Consider the following 18,511-nt stretch of genomic DNA (forward strand, 5'->3'; position numbering starts at 1 on the left):
TGAGAGGGCCGATTACAGGAGCTGGCTCAGCTGAAGGAACCTGTTTGTTTTTTTGTCCCAATTTTCATCTAGCCTCTCCAACTTGGTTTCTCTAGCTAGGGTTCTGGGCACCATGGAAGCCGTGAACTGACATTGAGGATGGAAGCCCAGAGCTAGAATGTCAAGCAGAAAGAGAAGCCTGGGGTCCTGATTGCTACCACCCCAGTCCGATTCTTCATCGTCTCGGAACTGAATAATTATTATAACTCTTTTCCTAAAATGTCTCCCTGATGCCAGTGCTAGTTCCTCTACCCATTTTACTGTGTCTCTAATAGATTACCCCTCCAGCTTCCCATGCCCACAGCATTCCATCAGAGCATGCCCGGAACCTTTATTTTGCCACTTTAAACTTTGCTATTACTCGGCCTGACTTTGAGTCTCTATCAAATGAAGATAAAAGTCACTGGTTGGTTCTCTTGCTGCAGCAAACGAAATAAATACCGTTCTCATTTGGCGGTCTCTGTTTATTTCCATAGAATGAATGATCTAGGCAGGATCTAACTTGGGTGGGATGTAAGCCTGGAGCTGTAAGTAGCACCTTGGTGACTGTGGAGGGAGAGCCTAAGAACAGCAGCAGCACAGAGATGGGCAGAGCAGGACATGGAGGCAGAGAGAACAAGACCTGATGATGTGCTTTGCGTCTTGGCTCCACCTGTGACTAAACTCGGCTCTCCCGGATTTTGCCGTTTCATGAGCCAATGCATTCCTGTGTTGCATTTGCTACCTGGAGTTTCTGTGGCTTGCAACCAAGAGTCATGACAATAAAATCTTTCATTTGAGCCCCGCCAATCCTCTTAGCATAAGAGTCCGTAGCAATTTCCACAGTCTCGTGGAAAGGGAGAATTGGAGAGCCCTCATGCTTTGGTCACTGATGACAAATGAAACCCTGACCTAGAGAAGTTCAGTGGGCACCAACCAATGCCGCGCTGTCCCACAGTTAGGCTCCAAGGTTACAGCTTTGAGTTCACATTCACGTGCTCCGCTGCTGTTCTCCAAGGTAGGACCTATCAGAGTGGCTGGGCCTAGGGAGGTTTCTAGCTCACCACATGCCATTCTAAAACCAGCCCTCCGCACAGAACTGCAGGCCCTGGTGTTGAGTCCTGGTTTATAACCCCAATGCCCACCTCCTGGTAAATTCTCCTGGTCTGGGGCAGGGGGCTACTCAGCTTAACCTAGAAAGATTTTCTGAATTTCATCTCTTTGGAGTTTTATTCTCCCCCCCCCCCAAAGGCCCTGAACTCTTACACAAAGCAGTCCAGCCCCTCTCCAGAGCTCAGCATACAAGGGAATCTCTAAGAGATGCTTGGTTTTTCTCAAGTAATAAAGCGTTCCCTTCTCTAGGACAAAAAGTATGTATTTATATTTGTATTCTAAAAGAAGCTATTTCTTTTCTTTCCTTTTTTTTTTTTTTTTTTTTTTTAGGAGGCTTTGGTTGTGTTTACACTATAAGTCTGTTCTCTCAGGGGTTGATTTACCTGAAGTCAATAAACATCCTATTTCTACAAAAGAAGCCATTTTTTAAATGGCCTTGCAGAATATAAAAAATCTGCTTCTAGATGACTTTATCTTTGTTTACTCAGGGAAGCAGTTCTGTGGTTTAAGAAGTATAAAATGAAAAAAAGCTCTTATTTCCCAGTACCCCACACTGAACAATTCTGCTTGTCTGGCTGGTCTCTTGTTTGTTTCCAAATCCCAGCTTCTAACACACTGTCCTGCAGGTTACCCTTCCCTCTTCTATCTCTGGAACCTACAATCCAAGACCACACTACTGGCTGTATAATCATTTGCTCTCTCATTCTTCATAAATATTAGTTTTTTTTCTCTTAATTAGTATACACATACTCAGAGAGCAGAAATCAGTTTCCCTGACTATTCTTTATCACTTAGCATTCAATATACAGTTAGTGAGTGAATGACAATGGATGATCAGGTATCATTTGTAACAAATGGTACTTTCAAAGCTTGAATTTTAAAAAAAACAAAACACGTATTTTATTGATTTCAGAGAGAAAGGGAGAGGGAGAAAGATAGAAACATCAATGATGAGAGAGAATCATATCATCGATTGGCTGCCTCCTGCACCCCCCACACTGGGGAAAGAGCCCGCAACCCAGGCATATGCCCTGACCATGAGTCAAATCTTGACCTCCTGGTTCATAGGTCGATGCTCAACCACTGAGCTACACAGCAGGGCTTTTTATTTTTTTATTTTAATTTTTAAAAATATATTTTATTGATTTTTTACAGAGAGGAAGGGAAAGGGATAGATTTAGAAACATCGATGAGAGAGAAACATCCACCAGCTGCCTCTTGCACACCCCCTACTGGGGATGTGCCCGCAAAAAGGTACATGCTCTTGACCAGAATCGAACCTGGGACCTTTCAGTCCGCAGGCTACGCTCTATCCACCGAGCCAAACCGGTTTCAGCTCACAGCGGGGCTTTTTTTTTTTTTTTTTTTTTAAATCTCTCCTTTCCTCTCTGAAATCAATAAAAAAATAATATATAATATTAAAATGACATTCTTTAAAAGTAATTTCAACTTGTCAAAAAGTCAAATGATTTAAAATCCAGCTTAATTTAATGTTTCTTTTCTGTTGCTATAAAGCTGAATGTGCGGTTTGATACTATAAGTTAACAAAAAGCTTTTTGTGTGTGTCCTGTAAACATTTCTTTCTCAAATGTCTCGCTCCTCTGGAAAGGTACCCTCAGGAGACGTTGGAGAGGAAACCTGACAGAGATTGGACATTCTGAGCTCTAGGACTTCCCTTCCGCCTAGCGGTTCACTTTAAAAAGCTGAGAGGGGGCGGGGCCGGGCGCTAGCGCCTGCGTGTCTTTAATAGTCTACGTCACGGCGCCGACGTCAGCTGACGGCACGTACGCCGCGGTCGCCGCAGCCATTAGCTTTACCCGGCTGTTGTCGCTGCTGTCGCCGCGGCCCCGCCGCCTCCGCTGCCTCTGCCGCCTCCGTCGCCGCTGCCGCCTCGGTCCCCGCCGCAGCCTCGGTCCCCGCCGCCGTCATGGCTCAGTACAAGGGCGCCGCGAGCGAAGCGGGCCGCGCCATGCACCTGATGAAGAAGCGGGAGAAGCAGCGCGAGCAAATGGAGCAGATGAAGCAGCGGATCGCCGAGGAGAACATCATGAAATCCAACATTGACAAGAAGTTCTCCGCGCACTACGATGCCGTGGAGGCCGAGCTCAAGTCCAGCACCGTGGGGCTGGTGACCCTGAATGACATGAAGGCCAAGCAGGAGGCCCTGGTGAAGGAACGGGAGAAGCAGCTGGCCAAGAAGGAGCAGTCCAAGGAGCTGCAGCTGAAGCTGGAGAAGCTGCGCGAGAAGGAGCGCAAAAAGGAGGCCAAGCGGAAGATCTCCTGCCTGTCCTTCACGGTGGGCGAGGAGGAGGAGGTGAGCGAGGAGCAGGAGGAGGCGGCCCTGGAGGAGGAGGAGCTGGAAAGGGAAGAGATCGCCTCAAAGAAGAGGAAATTGGGGAAGAACCCAGATGTGGACACGAGCTTTTTGCCTGACCGCGACCGCGAGGAGGAGGAGAATCGGCTCCGGGAAGAGCTGCGGCAGGAGTGGGAAGCCAAGCAGGAGAAGATCAAGAGTGAGGAGATCGAGATCACCTTCAGCTACTGGGATGGCTCCGGGCACCGCCGCACAGTCAAGATGAAAAAAGGCAACACCATGCAGCAGTTCCTGCAGAAGGCGCTGGAGATCCTGCGCAAGGACTTCAGCGAGCTCAGGTCAGCGGGGGTGGAGCAGCTCATGTACATCAAGGAGGACCTGATCATCCCCCACCACCACAGCTTCTACGACTTCATCGTCACCAAGGCGCGAGGGAAGAGCGGCCCTCTCTTCAACTTCGACGTTCACGACGACGTGCGGCTGCTGAGTGACGCCACTGTGGAGAAGGACGAGTCACACGCAGGCAAGGTGGTGCTGAGGAGCTGGTACGAGAAGAACAAGCACATCTTCCCCGCCAGCCGCTGGGAACCCTACGACCCCGAGAAGAAGTGGGACAAGTACACGATCCGGTGAACGCAGAGGTGGAGCAGGCTTGCTCCCCAGCTCCCTCCAGGCGCCCCACTCCCCGTGTCTCCAGGATTCCAGACGTCCAGCTTCCCCCTCCTGTGACAGGACTGATCAGCCCTTGCCCCTAATGCTGTCATTTACAGTTTCTTTCTTTTGTGATAAAGAAATGTACATGTTAGAATCAGTACTGTGTTTTATTTTTTTAATTTTGAGATAAAATTCACATAACGAAGTTCACCATTTTGGCCGTATGCAAGTGTACAATTCAAGGGTATTTCGTACATTGACACTGTTGTGCAACCATCACCCCATCACCTCTAATTCCAGAATATTTCCAACATCCCAAAAGGAGACCCCTTACCTTTAGCAGTCTCTCCCCCAGGCCCTGGCACACTCTAGTCTACTTTCTGTCTATGGGTTTGCCTATTCTAGAAGTTTCACATACATGGCATTACACCATTAAAAAAAAAAAAGCTAAAGTGAGAGAATTAGGTACCCCTTTCCCAACTAGTTTTTATTATTATTTTTTTAATCTTCACCAGAGGATATTTTTCTATTGCTTTTAGATTGAGTGGAAGGGAAATGAAGGAGAAAGAGAGGGAGAGAGAAACATCGATTGACTGCCTCCCACAAGTGTCCCAACTGAGCTGGGGATCAGGCTGGGGTATGGTGCTGGAGATTAAGCCTGCAACTGAGGTACATGGGCTCATGCTCTAACCACTGAGCAAACCAGCTAGGGCCCTAACTATTTTGATACGTTTATTCATTCATATATATTCATGAATTGACATACAATATAAAGTTATAAATCAAGGAATTTACATTTTTAGATAAAAGATTTAAATCTCTTGCCAACTTTCCTTTAACAACATGTTGAAAAAACAAATTCTTACATTAAGATCTGAAATGTGAGGCTGCTTTTCTATTTCTTCATCTCCTAATAAGGACTAAGAGGCAATTTGCATCAATTCACCACCTACTCCTTGGCATCCCCAATTCCTCCAGCAGTTATTGCGAAGGTGGCTTCATTTTCAGGCATCTCAGGGCTAACAAAATGCAAGGGAACAAGTTTATAAAAAGCTCTATGTCTATAAATACTGTATTCATGTCACAGACATCACACTCCTTTCAGTGTGGTTTTCCAGAGACATCTCAGAGTTGGTACAGCTAAATGTGGACTACAGAATTTACAAGTATAAACCCTCAAACACTTATTGAGCAACTTATTTTTTCCCCTCTAAATCTTAGGGAAGTTTGAGCCAAACTGAGGACATGCTTGGAAGCAAGATCTCAAATGTTCCTGAACAATTTGTATATGTAAGCTTCTGAATGTCAAGAAAAATTACCCCAAACTTAGAAATAGGCAGAAAGGATAACTGACTATTCTTTCAGTGAGCTGTCAGGCATTGTGTAGCAGCCCCTGAGGGGCTTACCTGATTCTAAAGGGTATGCACCTTTTATTGACTAGACCAAAGAGGGGGAAACTGAAAGACTGAAATGAACAGAAAGACTACTGAGTAACTTCAGTGGAGAAAACAGGTTGGCTAGCACATCTTTCCAGGTTATCCGATTCTATGAGAACTGTGCTTTGCATGGTCTATGAGCTATTTTATAACTCTGTGAGTTGTAGAAAGCTATGAGTTATACGAATTGTTCTTGTCCCCAGAAATGTCAATTTTGAGGATGCACGTAATTGATTATTGTCCTGTGGATACCATAACCCAGTTCTTATCGATTTATAATTCATTTCAGCATTCCTTATTTGACTGCATATGGGTGGTAATTTGCTTTTTTCTTTTAATCTAGTTATAAAATTTTACTAGTTACTGCATTAATGAGTTGAATATACTCTTTGATATTTTATAATTGTACATGAGTCATTGTATATTCTTTAAATTTTACTTTCTTTGTTCTACACTCTGTAGGGGAGAGTTAATTTGTAGAACACTAATAGCAATGCAGATGATTCTTGTCTGAGAGTAATGCGGATTATTCCTGTCTATAGCACATGGAAATTAATTTCATTATGTAGAGAAGCAACTGATTTCTCTCCAGTAGAAAAGATAACTTCATTTGTTGAGAAAAGATAACTTCATTTGTTGATTTATCTTATTTTTTAAATATATATATTTTTTTATTAATTTCAGAGAAGAAGGGAGAGGGAGAGAGAGAGAAACATCAATGATGAGAGAGAGTCATTCATTGGCTGCCTCTAGCATTCCCCACACTGGGGATCAAACCTGGGCATGTGCACTAACCAGGGATCAAACCTTGACCTCCTGGTTCATAGGTCAATGTTCAACTACTGAGCCAGGCAAGTGAGGGTTATATTTTTATTTTTTATTTTTATTTTTAGAGAAAGAGAGGAAGGAAGGGAGGGAGGGTGGGTGAAAGGGAGAGAGAGAGAGAGAGAGAGAGAGAGAGAGAGAGAGAGAGAGAGATCGAGAGAGAGAGAGAGAGAGAGAGAGAGAGAGAGAGAGAGAGAGAGAGAGAGGGATTTGTCATTCTGCTTGTGGATGCATTCATTGGTTGATTCTTATACATGCTCTGACCGGAAATTGAACCCACAACCTTGGCGTATCTGGACAATGCTTTAATTAACCGAGTACCTGTCCAGGGCCAAAAAGCCATTAATATGCTCTGTAAACCACTGCAGAGATTTGGGCTTTTATTATGGACTAAGATGGGGAGCCATTGGAGGATTTTAAGCAGAGAATAGATAGATCTTAGTTTTTACAAAGGATCTCTTTGACTTCTGTATTTAAAATAGACTGTAGAGGCCGAAACCGGTTTGGCTCAGTGGATAGAGCATCAGCCTGTGGACTGAAAGGTTCCAGATTCGATTCCGGTCTAGGGCATGTACATTGGTTGCGGGCATATCCCCGGTAGGGGATGTGCAGGAGGCAGCTGATCGATGTTTCTAGCTCTCTATCCCTCTCCTTTCCTCTCTGTAAAAAATCAATAAAATACATTTTAAAAATATATATAAAATAGACTGTAGAGGAACAATGGTTACCTAACTGCTTAGGGCCTTGGTTTCCTCATGTGTGAAATGGGGATAATGACCTCTATCTCTTAGGATTGTTGTTATAAACAATGAAATATATATATAAAGCACTTGACATGAGGCCTAGCACATAGTAGCCACTTAATTAGTGTTAGCTATTATTATTAGCAGCAGCATCTTCTATACCAAAAAGTTCTGAAATTCAGAAGTTCTTTGTGAGAAATCTTTAGGAACTAGAAAGAAGGGAGTATGTGCTACATAGACTAGAAACTTAGAAGATAACTTTTGACATTTTAAACTCTGATTTAATTTGTTTTGCTATTTTTATTCTAATCTAAGGAAATTTGACATAACTAATCTAGATAATAACTTTATCCTTTTTGAGTCTGCAGAACCCTAGTATTCTCTTAGGATTTTAAGAAACGGAGGAGTTGTCTGTTCCTGCGGCGATTTGGAGGGCTTGATGAAATACACAAATGATTGAACATGGAAGTCCATTCATTTAACTTATTAGTTACTGAGTTCCTACATGTGCCCAGTAGCTTGCTAGGTGCTGGGGACATTTAAGGACCAAACAGTCCCTGTTGTGAGGGAGATGTACATGTAATCAGTAGAAAAGTGTTAGGAAAGTTCTAAGCACAGAAATCTGTCCAAGATACAGATCAAGAATTTTTAGTAAAAATATGAAGCAATTCTACTATTTGATTTAACAAAAAAAAAAAACATTTGTAGCAAATTTCTAGAGATTTTTGAAGCACAATAAAACACAGCATTTAAATATTATAGTCTTCCAAAGGACAGGCAATAAAAAGCAAGATGGTCTGTATAAAACCCTATAGATATGGGAAATGATTATTTAATATTTATTCAATAACAATGTATAATAAGCACTCTGCTTCATAGCAAAAACAAGATTAGGAGCTCATCTGATTTCTTTTTGACTGATTTTCCCCTTCTTACAGTAAAGGTTATTACACATCTTTGCCTTGTTGCTCAGTGATGGCTAATCAGTAAGTCACAAATATTGCACATCTCTGATTTTCCAGGCATAGTGTCCCAATCCTCAAGATATTTAATGTCTGGCAAGGATGACATATGCTATACTATAAATCACTACCAGTGGAATGTAAGCTGTATGAGGGCAGGGCCTTGTTTTTTGTTTCACTGATCTGTCATTAGAACCAAGGCCAGATGACACATAATAGGTTTCTCTTTAAAATTTATTGTTTGTAATTATTTTCTTAAGAAAGAGAGTAGAAGGGAGAGAGGAAGATGAGAGAGAGAGAAAGAGAGAGAGAGAGAGAGTGAGAGAGAAAGAGAGAAACATCGATGTGAGAGAGACACATCAATTGGTTGCCTTCTACACATGCCCTGACCAGTTGGGATTAAGCCTGCAACCCAGGTACCTACCCTTGACCGGGAATTGGACTGGTGACACTTCAGTGCGTGGGCTGGTGCTCTAACCACTAAGAAACACTGGCCAGGGCTGTTAATAATTCTTAAATAAATAAAATATTGTAAAAGAATATAAGGCATATAGCCTAGACTGCAAGGGTCAGGGGAAGTGATATTTAAACTAAACTTGAAAAGAAAACTGGTAGAAAGAAAGGAGAACATATTCCTGTCATATCTTGCACTTTTCCTGCACTTAACCACACTTCAGTTGGAATTATTTTATTATCTAGCTTCACTGTGAGTCTTGGAAAGTCAGGGACCAACTCTGTCAATAGAATCCCTAAATCCCTAGAACCTAGTACACAGTAAGGCATTTCCAATTAATTGAATAATTTAAAAAATATATATTTTATTGATTTTTTACAGAGAGGAAGAGAGAGGGATAGAGAGTTAGAAATATCGATGAGAGAGAATCATCGATCAGCTGCCTCTTGCACACCCCCTACTGGGGATGTGCCCGCAACCAAGGTACATGCCCCTGCCCGGAATCGAACCTGGGACCCTTCAGTCCGTAGGCCGATGCTCTATCCACTGAGCCAAACCGGTTTTGGCTAATTAAATAATTTTTGAGAAGGAAATTCAAACAATGTAGTATCTCCCAGTGGTATAATTACACCCTCTCAAGAAAGACAATTTCATTTAACACCATATGTACAAGAATCTGATTAAGAAAAGGAAAATATTTACCTGTCATAAATCTTGGCAATTCTTAGTTCTCCTCTTCCCTTTCGCAAGCTTATTCTTGTTGTTGATGCATGAGCCAGAATGTGTCCCCCAATGGGTTTTTTGGGGTCTGCCTGAAAACTGAATTAAAAAAACATTTTCAGGTTACAATATAATATATGAACTATATAGAGTAAAACCTGAAATTTCAAGGTAACTTTTCTGTGGAGGATGGCAGTGGATGAGGTAGGTGTTTGTTCTGAACAAGCAGAGGTTTGGCCCAGCCAGTGTGGTTCAGTGGTTGAGCTTTGACCCAGAAACCATAGAGGTTGTGGTTTAATTCCTGATCAGGGCACATGCTCAGGTTGTGGGTTTGATCCCTAATAGGAGTGTGTGCAGGAGGCAGCCAATTGATGATGTTCCTCTCTCACTGATGTTTCTCTATCCTTCTCCCTCTAAAAAACAATAAAAGCATATTTAAAAAAATGAACAAGCAGAGTTCATTAATTTTGGTGTGAGGTAGAGTTTGGAGTCATCCAGGTTAGGCTTCTTGTTTGGTTTTTTTAAATTGAAAAAAAAATCCCACAAATAAAATATTACTATGTTAGGATAACTCTTGGGGTTAAGCAATTTTTCTTAGCAAAATACATTTTATTTATTTATTCATGCACTCATTTATCAGAAATATTTATTAGCAGCCTACTATGTGCCAACTACTATTCTAGTCTAATGAATAAGAACATCCAATGCTCCTTCATCATACTATGATGTAAATGAGCAGCTGGAAAACATCCTTCTATGTATTAACTGTAGTTAGAAGCCTTCAATGTTGTACAGCAGGGGTCTTCAAACTACGGCCCGCGGGCCACATGCGGCCCGCAGAGGAGTCTGATCCTGCCCGCCAGGTTTTTTGGGCAGTGAGCGCAGCAGAGGTGTTACAGTAGGAATTAGTAGTTCATATAGTCCGGCCCCCCAGCTCTCTGAGGGACCGTGATCTGGCCCCCACTTTAAAAAGTTTGAGGACCCCTGTTGTACAGGTTATGAATTTGCAGTGAGAATAATCTCAGATACAGAAGTTATCAAGAATATCAAGAACCTTGGACTGTAGAAAAATGGATGCTGCCACCGAAGATAGAACAGTTAGAAGAGTCTATCAAGGGCAGACCAGAAATGATAGTCAGAGTTAGCTAATTGGGCTGAGAGAAGTTTAACAGCTATGTTACAGGTGTCTCTCAATACGGACTAGTAATTCTGTGTGAGCACAGTTAGCTTCACCTCCCCTTTTCCAAAACTTCAGTGGTTTCCTCAAGTCCCCTTCTGTATTCTTGTCCCCTCTCTTTGACAACACCGCCTGCTTCTTCACAGAGAAAATTAGTGCTTTCAGGAAGAAGCTCCCTCAACTCCACTTTCTGTCTGCCATCTACATACTTATTTGCAGTTGTAGTCACTCTTCCTCCCTCCCTCTCAAACTTTTCTTTTTTCTTATTTCAGCAACTCCTCTTACACAAGGATGCCTTTGCACAAAGGCTTCCCTCTGAGACAAAAGCCCCTTTCCCTTGTCATTCTTCTTAGGAATCTCTCCTGATAACCCTGAGACAGAGTAGAATGTGCTCTCAAACTACTGTATACATTTCTCTATTTTTAAAAATTAACTTATGTATTTATCCTCTCCCGAAGACATTTTTTCCATTGATTTTGACTTCCAGACAGAGTGGAAGGGAGAGGGAAAGACACACAGAGAAGCGTTGGAGTGAGAGAGACACAATTGGTTGCTCCAGCACCCTGCGCCTGTGGAACCTAGCACCCTGGCCAGGGCTACAGGCCTCTGTTAAAGCAGATTAGGGTACTGAGTCGACGTCATCCTGGATTTAGTTCCTGGTGAGATGCCGATGACAAAAAGAACCAGGTTCGGCTCTTTCTGTTCCTTTGGTGGGGAGGGGTTGGGGACTTTATAAGGGTTATAGGGGCAGAAGTGCCAAGGGAAGGGAGTTAGGGGGCCTGAGCAGAGATCGTGGATTGCAAATTAATGAAATTAACCTAATCTTTTCCATTCAGCCACCCCGCGGCTGGCCAGGCCCTAATTGCCCCGGATAATCTCCTTAATGCCATTGTGCAGCCGCAGTACACCATCCCTCCGCCTGACCTCTCCGCCCCCATCCTTTCCCCTCAGATCCGGTCCTATTTTTGGGTGCGATTTCCTCTGCAAAAAGCTCAAATTCATTGTGGCGATTTTACTTTGGGGCTACTTTGCTTTTCCCTTTCCAATTTTGTTTTGTTTTGAAGAAAATGTGATGGGCAGCGTTCACCTCCAGGAGGACTGAAAAGGCCGCTCTTCGCCCGTGTACTCACCGCCAAATCACCCCCCCCCCAACCCTTTTGTTTTTGCAAAGGCCAAAATTTGTATAAAGGCCCAAAGATGGAAGAGGTGCTGCATGCTTCTTTAAATATGTATATGTTTTGCCAAAACTGGTTTGGCTCAGTGGATAGAGCATCAGCCTGCGGACTGAAAGGTTCCGGGTTCGATTCCAGTCAAGGGCATGTACCTTAGTTGCGGGCACATCCCCAGTGGGGGGTGTGCAAGAGGCAGCTGATCGATGATTCTCTCTCATCGTGTTTCTAACTCTCTATCCCTCTCTCTTCCTCTCTGTAAAAAATCAATAAAATATATTTTAAAATCAATAAAACATATTTTAAAAATAAATAAATATGTATATGTTTTTATTTTTTGCAGTCACTTTGGGTCTGAAAACTACCATAGCAGTCAGTCCCTAGGCCTTCCCCAGTGGAAACCAAATCTGGCCACTGCTGACACTTGGCCATCAGAAGCAGCATTCTGAACCAGTTTCCCAGTGTTTACTGCATGGAATTTTTTAAAATTATATTTTGGAAACGGGGTGCCTTCTCTCCCACTTTTTGTAATAAAATAAAATAAAATAAAATAAAAAATAAGGCATTGCAAAAAAAAATTTTTTTTTTTAATTTTAGAGGATGTTTATTAAAGCTGGTATGGACCAAAGGGGCCACATGCTGACCTGACAAGCGCAGGGGAGGCCTGCATGGCGGTCCTGCAAATTCAGAGACCTGAAGTCACCACACAGGATGGTCTACAGCAGCGGTTCTCAACCTATGGGTCAGGTTTCTGGTCAGGGCAGCTCGATTCCCAATGTGGGGCGTGCAGGAAGTAGCTGATCAATGATTCTCTCTCATCACTGATGTTTCTATCTCCCTCTCTCTCCATCTCTGAAGTCAATAAAAATAAAAATATATTTAAAAAATAATAATAACAACCAAGATTTATTGAGTCCTTAGTATATGAGGCAGTCCATACTATTCAATCTCATCTAATTATTTCCTTTTGCTTGGATTCCATATTTAGTAAGAAACTTTGGATTAAAATTTGGATTCCTATAGAGGTCAACCTACAGAGAGAATGCACTGATTATAAGAACCTCAAATGTAGTTACATTTTTCAGTATCAGTAAACAGGCCCTCTGGTCTTTGAGTCTCCTGAGCTTAATGTGGGTCTGCCCCTGAGAGATGAACTTGTTCTTAGCAGGATGACTGAATCAAATCTCTACCTGCAAGGCTTAGGGCCTTGAATTCTGGTCAATTAACCAGGGTAATAGGAATATACCTGAAAAGCCTCTCAAATGACAGTATGCCAACCTTTTCCATCATATACAGCCCTCATGTACTGTATGATATATGAACTTACCATTCTAACTGTGTTTCTTCATTTTATTTTATTTTTAATATATTTTTATTGATTTTTTTAAGGAGAGGAAGAGAGAGGGATAGAGAGTTAGAAACATTGATGAGAGAGAATCATCGATCAGCTGCCTCCTGCACACCCCCCACTGGGGATGTGCCCGCAACCAAGGCACATGCCCCTGACCAGAATCAAACCTGGGACCCTTCAGTCCGCAGGCTGATGCTCTATCCACTGAGCCAAACCGGTTTTGGCGTTTCTTCATTTTAAATGGGGATTAATAACTGTGCCTAACTAGGAGGGTAATGGTGAAAATAAAATGAAATTATTTAGGTAAGACATTAGTCCAGCCGAAACCGGTTTGGCTCAGTGGGAGAGCATCGGTCTGTGGACTGAAAGGTCCCAGGTTCGATTCCGGTCAGAGGCATGTACGTTGGCTGCGGGCACATCCCTGGTAGGGGGTGTGCAAGAGGCAGCTGGTCGATGTTTCTCTCTCATCGACGTTTCTAGCTCTCTATCTCTCTCCCTTCCTCTCTGTAAAAAAATCAATAAAATATATATATAAAAAAAAGACATTAGTCCAGTGACTACAATATTACCTCCTGCTTTCTTAAACCCGAAGCAAACATCTTATCTTTGTTACCTTGGGCTTCTTACCTTTATGAGTCTTAGTTTCTTTAACTGTAAAATGAGAACAAAAAGACCTTATATCTTAGGGCTGTTGTGAAGATCCAAGATATATTTAGTATAACTCATTGGAAGCCTACTACATGCCAGGAACTGTGCCAATTAGCTCTACTCTTACAGTAATCTTGGCACAGAAGAGATACTCAACAAATGATAATTATTATTATTTAACTAAACAACTCAGATAAAACATACAGACCAAGAAAATCTCCTTAAAGTTTCTTTGAACTTTCTTTGAACCAATAAAGTACAAGATAGCATTCCACATTCTTTTAGAGTGCTTTAATTTACTTCTATTTCTGACCAAGTAAGAACAGCTTAAGAAAAACACCCACATCCCTCCTTTAGCATATTCTCTTATTTCCCCTTCTTTTGTATTTTCTTTTCCACTTCTTCCTCCTTTTCTCAGGGGTTAGGGGGATGTGATGATAAAGAGGAAGAGATGGGGTTGGATATTAGAAATAAAGAGGGCCCAAGAAAGATTATTTATCCCCCTCTGGTTGAACAGAATAAGGCCTATATCATATCATGGAGGGTAGAACCCAGAACAGCCTGACCTCCCAACCTCAAATTTGGGTGATGGGGTCATGAAGCATATATATTTATGTTTATAGATTATGGTGATGGTAGGGCAGATAATATCTTTCTGGGAGTGTAATGTACTTAATCATGACAGTAAGGCTAAAAGAGCACAACTCTGAAGTCAAAGATACAAGGATTAAAATCCTGGTTCTGTTTTTGTTTTTAAATAATTTTTATTTATTTCAGAGAGGAAGGGAGAGGGAGAGAGAGACAGAAACATCAATGATGAAAGAGAATCATTGATCAGTTGCATCCTGCATGCCCCACACCAGGGATTAAGCCCACAACCCAGGCATGTACCCTGACCGGGAATCAAACCCATGACCTCCTGGTTCATAGGTTGATGCTCAACCACTAAGCCACATGGCCGGGCTGGCTCTGTTTATTAATTGTGTGATGAGTAAGTACTAAATACTCAGAGCCTCTGTTTCCTCCTTTGTAAATAATATCTATCTGAAATACTTGTTGGAGTGGGGACCTTGAGGGGCCTGGGCAAAGGCAAGCTTGAGGGACAATGGATAGTCATGGTTGTTTTGACCTGCTAAGGGATAAGCTTATAGATGGAATTTCTGAGAAGGGGTCCCATGAGGAGGAAAAGTCAAGGGGAGCATGCTCAGGAATAAGGAAGATGCCTTGAAGTTGGGGGAAGACAGTGAGAAAGAATATTGCCAGAAGAGAAGCATTTTGGAGAAAGAGATGGTTTAGAAAAAGGAATATATTTAACAAGTTTTGTTAAGTAATTCACCCCTTTTGTTTCCTCCCAAAGTATGCAGAAAAATCTACATTTTTCCACACTTTGAGATGGAATCCTAGAGTTTTAGAAGTATGGAGCAACATACTGGAAATACCTTCTCAAAAAGAACAGGAAGCCCAAAGGAGGCTGAGTGAATTACATAAGACAATGCATGAAAGACTTGGAACATGGTAAGTAATGAATAAAAATATAAATTCTCTTAATTTTGATGGAGAAGAATATAAGTTTAAATGACAAGGTCACCATGCTAGTAACCCTGGTTTAATATTTTTCTCTAACTATATTGCCTCTTAATTTATGCTAATGATGTTAAATCAATAGGAGACATCCCTAGAGAATAAACTGACTTATTTATGAGACTGCAAATGTCTTAAGATGACTTTTTGTTTTAGCAAGACAAATACACAAATGAGGTAGGCAATATCATGGTCTTATTCATCCCTCATCTTATTATTACCCTGGTGAGGAGTTTTATAGCCTCACTAGAGGCCTGGTGCACAAAATTCTTGCACTGGGTAGGTGGGGTCCCCTCAGCCCGACCTGCGCCCACTCACAGTCTGGGACCCTTGCTCCTTACTGCCTGCCTGTTCGCTGCTCCTTACCACTCAGCTCGCTGCTCCTTGGTGCTGCCACAGAGGCAAGAGAAGCTCCCACCACTGCCGCTGCGCTCGCCAGCTGCCAGCCGTGAGCCCAGCTTCTGGCTGGAGCACACTGACCACCAGGGGGCAACTCCTGCGTTGAGCATCTGCCCCCTGATGGTCAGTGTGTATCGTAGTGACTGGTTGTTCCGCTGTTCGGTCGATTTGCATATTAGCTTTTTATTATATAGGATATTCTGACTTTTTATCTCTAGACCTTTATCAATTAGATCATTCTAGTTTTAAAATCTGTATCTGTAAGCCTTGTCTAGGAGCTATTGCTCTGCTGTATCACATGGTAGCTCCTTGCCTCTATAATTTTGTGTTGGTTTTTTTTTTTTTTTTAATACAATGTGCATCAAGTATAATGCATGGGATATAAGCCTCAATTATTGTCAGCGTACTTGGGGACTCATCCTAATTATAGTGATATTTCTCTGACAGGCTCCAGGCAAGCTGTGGCTTGGAGTTCCTCAACACTGAGGGGGAAAAAGGTATTTTCTTTATGGGAGGTTTTCTAATAGCATTTGGAATCCTTTAGTTTAAAACTTTTTTTTCCTTTAGTGTGGTAATTTATGTGCCTTATATGAAGACATGCATTTAATTTGTATTGTTATAATTTAAAATACTTTAGAATATTCTAATTATGGAGAGCCTTATTTCCTAGGTGGAGGAGATGATGTTTCAAAGTAGATGTTTCAAAGCCAGCAAAAGTACTAGCTTCTGTTTCCTTCTCTGGCTCTTTACCTAGCTCATCCTTTATATAATAAAAGGCTAATATGCAAATCGACTGAACAGCAGAATGACCGGTCACTATGACACACATTGATCACCAGGGGGCAGACACTCAACACAGGAGCTGCCCTTTGGTGGCCAGTACTCCCCCACAGGGGGAGCACCACTCAGCTAGAAGCCAGGCTCTCCGCTGGAGAGTGCAGCAGTGGCTGTGGGGCGAGAGCCTCTCCTGCCTCTGCGGCAGCACTAAGGATGTCCGACTTATGGGCCTAAGCTGTCAGTCAGACATCCCCTGAGGGCTCCTGGACTGCGAGAGGGCACCGGCCAGGCTAAGGGACCCCTTCCCCCCTCAGTGCACAAATTTCATGCACCGGGCCTCTACTTTCATTATAAATCTCCTCTCTACTCTGACTCCTTCAATTATTTTTTGTCACCTCTCTATTTCTCCTGTCATTGTCTTACTGGAGTTAATCCAAAATGGTCTTATTCTTTTGGAAACTTTCTACAAATATAAGAAAAAGAACACTACCTGTGACCTAAAATTCTCACTGATTTCCTTTGCCTTCTAACTCCAGATAGACAGTGTTGGCCTCTTCATTGTTCCCTTCCCACATCTGAAGAAAGAACATTGCTCTTTAACTTGAACTATTTTATTTGAATGCAACCCACTGAGCAATGAGTCATTTTCTCTTTTTAAAGCAAGCCTGAAAAATCTTCCATTTCTCTTCGGTTTAAAATTATCTGTTTGTGAAGTATTTTATGTCCTATCTATAAAGATACCTTATAAAACAGAGAAGACTGCCTTCACAACTCAATGACTAACAACAATGGGTGCCCTTCCAAGACTAAAATTTTGAGTTAAGGGGACATCATTTAGTTATCTTTTTTTTTTTTATGAAGACAAGGCACATAGTCTTTTTTGTTAACTAGTGAATTTTTATAATCTTGATATACATTTTCAATAAATATTTATTGAATTAATTAAATGATTGATTTCCCTCTTCTCAATATTTTAACTTGCCTAATATCATTTGTGTAGTCTTTTCACTTTGGAATCTCCTGTAAGTAAGTAGAAAATACTCATAAAAGAATATTGAAAAACGAGAGATATATCAAACTGGAGAAGGTGCAGCAATACTCTTAGAGTTAATTTAGAAAATGTCTAATGAGAGACACATTCATTTCAGTACAATTTGCATAATCTACACTAGCTTATCAAGTATCATTTAATATATATGTCAATTTCCATTATATTTATTTTATAATTAGAAGTTTAGGGAATGGAATAGAGAGCAGAGTGACTGCAATTAATAATAAAAAATAATATATGTCAATGACTCATTTATCTGCTACACTCTGATATACTGACTCAATTTTCAAGTGATATCACTAAGCTTTGCAACCATCAGAGTAATAATTGATGGAAGCAAAAATCTTCCACGGATGTTGAAATCAATGGGTGAAAGCTTATCATAGAACAAGGTTAATTACGCCAGTCTCAAAGTATAATCTCACAAATTACTTGTTGATTACAAAGGGGAAAAGGTCTTTTACAATGCAGAAATTTTGTGAACACCATCTTCTTTTTTAATTTTTATTGATTTTTTACAGAGGAAGGGAGAGAGAGAGAGAGCCAGAAACGTCGATGAGAGAGAAACATGGACCAGCTGCCTCCTGCACACCCCCCACCGGGGATGTGCCCCCAACCAATGTACATGCCCCTGACTGGAATCGAACCTGGGACCTTTCAGTCTGCAGACCGACGCTCTACCGCTGAGCCAAATCGGTTTCGGCTGTGAACACCATCTTAATCACATGATCAAACTTAACACCACTAATAATGGGACAAACTGTTCTATAATTTTCTTACCAGAAGTGTTTAACACTTTAAATAATGAGAAAAAAATCAACCCTAATTTGAGGGACATTCTGAAAAACAGTTCACCTATGCTCTTCAAAAATGTCAGTGTCATAAAAGTCAAACAAAGGTTGAGGAGCTGTTTTGATTAAAGGAGACTAAAGAGATATGACAATTACATGCAAAGTACGATCCTCCATTGCTCTTAAATCTAAAATAAAACCAAAAAATCCCAACAACTATAAAGGAAATTATATGTCATAATTGGAGACATTTGAATAAAAGTGTATATGAGATAACACAAGTATGCCAATGTTAACTTTCCTGAGTGTAATAATTATATTATAGTTA

The 18,511-nt window shown here is 41.5% G+C and overlaps 2 protein-coding genes across 2 annotated transcripts in view; one reads left to right on the plus strand and one right to left on the minus strand.

Moving 5' to 3' along the window:
• The first annotated feature begins 2,891 nt into the window (after window positions 1-2,891).
• Window positions 2,892-4,256, plus strand: LOC311620558 (protein FAM50A-like). The gene has a single exon (XM_084880039.1). The coding sequence runs from the start codon at window positions 3,059-3,061 to the stop codon at window positions 4,076-4,078; it is 1,020 nt and encodes a 339-aa protein (XP_084736165.1). The 5' UTR covers window positions 2,892-3,058; the 3' UTR covers window positions 4,079-4,256.
• Window positions 4,257-4,390: 134 nt separating this feature from the next.
• DMC1 (DNA meiotic recombinase 1) overlaps window positions 4,391-18,511 on the minus strand; it is a 34,723-nt gene continuing 20,602 nt past the window's right edge. Inside the window, exons 13-14 of the mRNA XM_084880032.1 lie at window positions 9,222-9,338; window positions 4,391-5,118 (exon numbers count right to left, since the gene is read on the minus strand). Of these exons, the coding sequence (XP_084736158.1) occupies window positions 5,049-5,118; window positions 9,222-9,338 (187 nt within the window). The 3' untranslated portion in view covers window positions 4,391-5,048. The remainder of the gene's footprint in view (window positions 5,119-9,221; window positions 9,339-18,511) is intronic.

This window comes from Pipistrellus hanaki, assembly GCF_964339955.1.
Source record: "Pipistrellus hanaki genome assembly, chromosome: 3".
NCBI lineage: Eukaryota > Metazoa > Chordata > Mammalia > Chiroptera > Vespertilionidae > Pipistrellus > Pipistrellus hanaki.